The sequence below is a fragment of the Bidens hawaiensis genome, unplaced genomic scaffold, assembly GCF_021521415.1.
Source record: "Bidens hawaiensis isolate Kalapana, Puna unplaced genomic scaffold, B.hawaiensis_p1.1 tig00004743_1, whole genome shotgun sequence".
Lineage (NCBI taxonomy): Eukaryota > Viridiplantae > Streptophyta > Magnoliopsida > Asterales > Asteraceae > Bidens > Bidens hawaiensis.
The window spans coordinates 578448-583973 of record NW_027491293.1 but is presented as its reverse complement, the minus strand read 5'-3'; the positions used below and the strand labels follow the sequence as shown (position 1 = coordinate 583973).

Genomic DNA, 5526 nt, shown 5'->3' with positions numbered 1-5526 from the left:
AGTCTATACGAGTCGTATAGACCCTAAGCTGTTAACGACCTATACGGCTTGTACATGACTACATGGGTTGCATATGCCACAAAAAGCTTTTTTTTTCCTCTCTGTATGTTTGTCAGTCATGCGTGGCCTATACGACCTCTATAGCCTTGAACAATTACCATAGGAACGGTGTATGAAAATAACAACCTTAGATGAATGGTTATTTTTTGTAGATATGTGGGTAAAAGCTCTAAAATATGTAAGATGATGATTTTTCAGTTATTTTGTTTGGTAGATATGAACAAAAGCAAGAAATAAACATAAAATGGAGAAAGAAATACCAATCATAGGCCAATTTTGTAAAAACAAAAGGTCCAACATAGATTGATTACATAAAAAACAAAGATACGAGCTAATGCTACATAGCCGGCCTGCAACTTATTATTAATAAGGTTACCACACACCAAGTTTGGACTTTGGATCTGCTTGATGCTCATTCCCATATGCCAACCTCCATGAACCCATCTTCGGTGGCACACCCTCTAAACATACCTACACAATTGAACCCATAAGCCACCTCACCGGTCTTGGACACCGCTATCAACCCGGCTAGCCCTTCATCAAGCCTCTCTTTTATCACAAAGTCCACAGCCTCCTGTAAACCCAACCCTTTGTACTCCATCACCGCGGCCACTTCTCGTGCAAGGGTTCCCCTGATTATAGCCTCACCTTCACCGGTGCATGACACTCCACACACATCACACGCATATGTCCCGGCTCCAATTAGTGGAGAATCACCAATCCTCCCGGTCCTTTTGTTCATTAGCCCGCCAGTAGATGTTGCGGCAGCACAACGCCCTTGGCTGTCCACAACCACACACCCCACGGTCTCGGGTGCGTACACACTGATTGGTAGACCGTTCATACGTATTGGGCTCTCAACGCCGACTCCACATGACTCGTATCCTGTGGTTGGGATTCTGTAATCAAACTATTGTTGCAAACCAAGAAAATAGTACTTGTTTTAGAAAATTGTATTAATTGAACATAACATAAGTTTAGTGAAATATAAATTGTTGTTGATTTTATTACCACTATGGAGTTGGCTTCCTTGGCTACTTTGAGCATTCCCACGTTGTCTTCGGTGATGAAATAGTCATTTTCTTCCGTCTCCACACCCTTCAAAGAGCACAAGTTATAGTTATTTAAAATGTTAGTAAATGATTTTTTGCTACAAGTATGCCGACACCATAAATCAAAAGTGGTCTTTCACTGCCGTCAATAATATTAGGGGCGGCTTCTTCATATTAAAATACATGTCGTTGACGGGTAACACAAAAAGTCAAGCTCCCACAGAAGCCGCCTATGACAAGGCCGACATTTACCAACTTTTGAAAAATCAGTTCATGTACGACTGCTGGAATTAGTTAACGAACCGTCCTTTAATTTAGATTATTTACTTTAAATATTTTTATTATTTTATTAGAGTCCTGGTAATAGTGGTTTGTGATTAGTAACGTATATCAAGTCATGATGAGGGTTATAACAGTTTAGATTTGTTTTCTTGATTAATAGAATTAATGAGTTTATTACAACATTAATCATTTTACTCCAATACGGGTATATCAATTTATTACCATGACACTAATCTCATTATTTTCAATACCGATTACTTACTTTAACGGCATCTAAGTCATGTCACATACTTCTGTTAAAGCATTGAAGCAGTCTTACGTGAGTACTTTATGTTATGTTAGCAGATGTTGACCCTTCTAATAACAGTTTTCATGACGGCTTTCACTTTAAAACGCACCCGTCCTTGACACAAATATTTTAAGACCAATATATCACGCTTACCATAAGTTACAACCCCGTTTAAAAAGACTTTTAAGTGGACAAAAAATAAGGTCGTTACCATTTGTTTGGCGAAATCTTCAGCACCCGAGAATGCAAGATACGAGTGCGGGGATTTGTCCATAACAAGCCGAGCTAGCGAAACGGGGTTTTTCACGGTGGTGAGTCCCGACACCGCCCCGCATCGTCTGCCAAGGCCATCCATGATGCTCGCTTCCATCTCCACCGTTCCCTTCTCCGTGAGCGCAGATCCACGACCCGAATTGAATATCGGATCCGTTTCGAGTTCCCGAACCTACACCATTGTTCATATTAATCGCTAATCATGCAAAACTAATAATTTATAAAATTTGGAAAATAAATGAATGATCCATACCACGAGTTCAACGACATCGATGGCCGAAGCGGATGATCGAAGAGCGGATATGCCGAGATTGAGGCAGCGAGTAAGCAATTGTTTGGCCTGTTCTTGACGTTCGGTTGGGAGGTTAGGGTCAACACCGGCACCACCGTGCACAGCTATAGCCCACCCAACCATTTTTGCGGCTGTCTAACTCAAACACACAAACACTAGCTTTATGTTAGGTTTGTGTGCTTTAAGGAATATGATGAGTGGGCGATGACTAAGGTTGATGAAGGCTGGTATTTATAGGCGGATGAGGATTCCAAATGTTGGATTCAATTGAATTTTTTATTTTTCTTAAAGTACATTCCTCCGAATAGTTTTCTATAAATGTGTCCGGTACGAGTCACGGTTCGCTTGCTCATTGGCTCACTCATTATAATATTAATTATTATAATATAAAGTGTACAGCATACCTTTTAATTAGAGGGTAGTTATGAATAACTCTGCTCAAAACTCAATAAAAAATGTTAGTTTTAACTTTTAGCCTGTTTATAAACGAGCTGATTCGGCTCAATTTATAAATGAGTCATGTTAAAGCCAATGTTGGCTCTCACGTTATAACTTAAAGCGTATAGTGTACTTTTTAATAAGGTGTGCGACTTACAACTAAATAGTTATGAGTTCTATTTTTACTTGAAACAAGAGGTTAAATGGGTGGAAAGTCGGTTATAAAAGAACCAAACCGGGTCAGTTTAGGAGTTGAGTCCGAGCAAAGACCGGACAGCTTGTTATAGTATACAGTGTATATATGCTTTTTAGTTTTTAACTAGCTGGTAGTTCCATACACGTGGGAGGAGTCACGTGTCTGGTTGGTAGAGGTCAGCAGGTTTTCATTTTGAAGTTGGGTTCCCGTCGGGGAAGATCCTCATGTACTGTGGGCCCGACACAAGATTCGTCAAGTGATTCTCCAAGTGGAAGTATTATATTCCCTGCCTTTTAAATATCCAATTTGTTTTTTTCTGTAACACCTACCGCATTATGCCATAAACACCTACCGCATTATGCCATATACATTGAACATGTGAACATGTTTAAAAGTGACGACTCAGAAAAATTTTTTACAATTGAACGAGGATAGGTGTTAAAATTTCATAAGGGTTATTCGGAATTTAATATATATATATATATATATATAGGTTAAGGATAAAATGAAAACCTATTTAAGTTGTGAAAACTCTAGAAACTCATTATCAACCATATTTTTTTAATTAATGTTTAAATCTTATGGTCCACGATTAAAGTGAATAAAAATTGTAAATATAAATATAATTTTTTCTCTTTTTTGAAAACATATATAAAAATTAGTAATAAAATGTTAAAAAATAGCAAAACATTTTTTTTCGATGTTTCAATGTTTTGTATTAAATTATACAACATATATTACATGTAACAAAAAAAAACGATGTTACATAAGGTTTTCGCGGGTTTTCACAACTTAAGTGGGTTTTCATTTTAACCTTACCCTATATATATATAAAGGGGTTTTTTCATAGGGTTTGACCGACCCCCCTATAACGTAGGTCTATCCCAATGTATTTATGTGAGAGCATTTACATTCAATCCATTAAATTTTACAAGGGAGATTTTTATAATTTATTGAGTGATTTAGGGTGTTGTGAGTATATGAAAGAAAATACAGTGATTTTTCTATATATTTGAAAAGTTATTGTTCACCACCTATAATTTTTTACTAATATTTTTTGAAAGTGGTTTGGTGGAGGAAAAAAATGTAATAATGAATGTGTAAAAATATTTTTTAATTGAAATAAAAAGAGAAGATAGTACTTTTATTGTAATTTTGGATTTGAAGATAAGCCGTGGATGAGTTGTGAACAATGTTTTAAAAACCGGTATGTACCGGCTTGTTGAACCGGTTATACCAGATTTTGGTAAGGCAACCGATATTTAAATCCCGGTATTTTTAGGCGGATTGCCAGAACATCGTACCGCCGGTTTTTTTAAAAATACCGATTTAAACTGGAAAACCGGTTTTAAAACCAAGAGATTTTTGATATTTTTTGCGGCCGGTATTTTTTAAAAATGACTTTTAGCCTAGCGGATAAATTATAACGAGTAAGCATAGTAAGCAATGATTCGTTAATCAACCGATTTTGTATCTTGCAAATCCAAGGTTGGTTTCTCTACATCTTTTGTAATTGATCAATTTCATATAAAAAGTATAAACTTCCTATTTGACTCGATTTATTCATGTATGATGTTTGGTTTGTGATGTTTATTAATGAACTTTAGGGTTATTTTTAGAGTTAGGGTTGTACTTATATGGAATTACATGATAAACTATTTAACCCGGTTGAACCTCTCGGTGCATTCTGGTTCAACCGGTTATACCATTTTTAAACCAAATCCGGTACAAATAAAACACCGGTTTTTAAAACATTCGTTGTGAATGCTCTGATTTCCCTACCGTATAAAGAGATAGCTTAGAAATACTTTTAAAAGATTTACTTTGTACATAGAATGGTTTATAATAAAAGGAATTTGTGTTATGTTGATATATTCGATACTAGGTTAGAGCCCGTGCTCCACACGGGTAAAAAATATAATAAAAATAAAAAAAATTTATATGTAATACATTAATTATAAGTGAATTAACAATATATCATTTAGAAGTCAAGAAATTCAACACAATAACTACTTAAGTGAAATTGGTAAGCATCTTTAGTTTGAAACATGAGGTATTGGGTTCGAGACTTGTATCACACAATAATTTATTTTTCAAAATTTTACAAAATGTTATCTTCATATGAATATGGTTGTATTTGAAGAGAAACCGGGTCATGGGTTATAACATAACTAAACAGTTCAAGCTCCATATTTTGTTTGAAAGAAGAGATGATAAAATAAGAAACTGCTCACATGGCATCCATGTGGCATCCTATGTGGAAGCCCTAGAATGATGCCATGTGAAAAAGTTATGTTGCTTTAATATATAGTTAGATTAGATTAGATTAGATTAGATTTACAATAACATATATTATTATGGAAATATTTTAATCTTAAATATACATAAATAAAACCTTTAAAAGCTCGCTAGTTATTTTCTATATCCTTTCAAGTCACCAAATTGTTTTATTTGTAAATGGAGGCTTCTCATGCATTTGATCTGAATTCACGAGTATTAGTCTAACCAAACCCAGATAACTCTTAAACGGGTTATAACATCTCAATATATTAAAAATTAATCTATTTTTTTTGCAATGCCTACACACACACACAAAAAAAAACGATTATAACCGAACCGAAACTGAAAAAAACCGAAAAATTGA

General features: G+C 35.2%; 1 protein-coding gene across 1 annotated transcript; it reads right to left on the bottom strand.

Moving 5' to 3' along the window:
• Positions 1 to 426: 426 nt before the first annotated feature.
• Positions 427 to 2398, bottom strand: LOC143627777 (putative isoaspartyl peptidase/L-asparaginase 2). The gene is made up of 4 exons (XM_077097522.1): positions 2210 to 2398; positions 1895 to 2128; positions 1072 to 1158; positions 427 to 970 (listed from the first exon to the last, which is right to left on the bottom strand). The coding sequence occupies exons 1-4, from the start codon at positions 2369 to 2371 to the stop codon at positions 473 to 475; spliced, it is 981 nt and encodes a 326-aa protein (XP_076953637.1). The 5' UTR covers positions 2372 to 2398; the 3' UTR covers positions 427 to 472.
• Between the last annotated feature and the right edge of the window lie 3128 nt (positions 2399 to 5526).

Bases quoted from the DNA above. Each gene is read 5' to 3' on its own strand.
- LOC143627777 (XM_077097522.1), bottom strand. From the start codon at position 2,371: ATGGTTGGGTGGGCTATAGCTGTGCACGGTGGTGCCGGTGTTGACCCT. The intron at 1,159-1,894 runs GTAACGACCTTA...TGCTCTTTGAAG, and splicing joins AAGATTTCGCCAAACAAATG to GGTGTGGAGACGGAAGAAAA. The intron at 971-1,071 runs GTAATAAAATCA...TTGCAACAATAG, and splicing joins AGGAAGCCAACTCCATAGTG to TTTGATTACAGAATCCCAAC.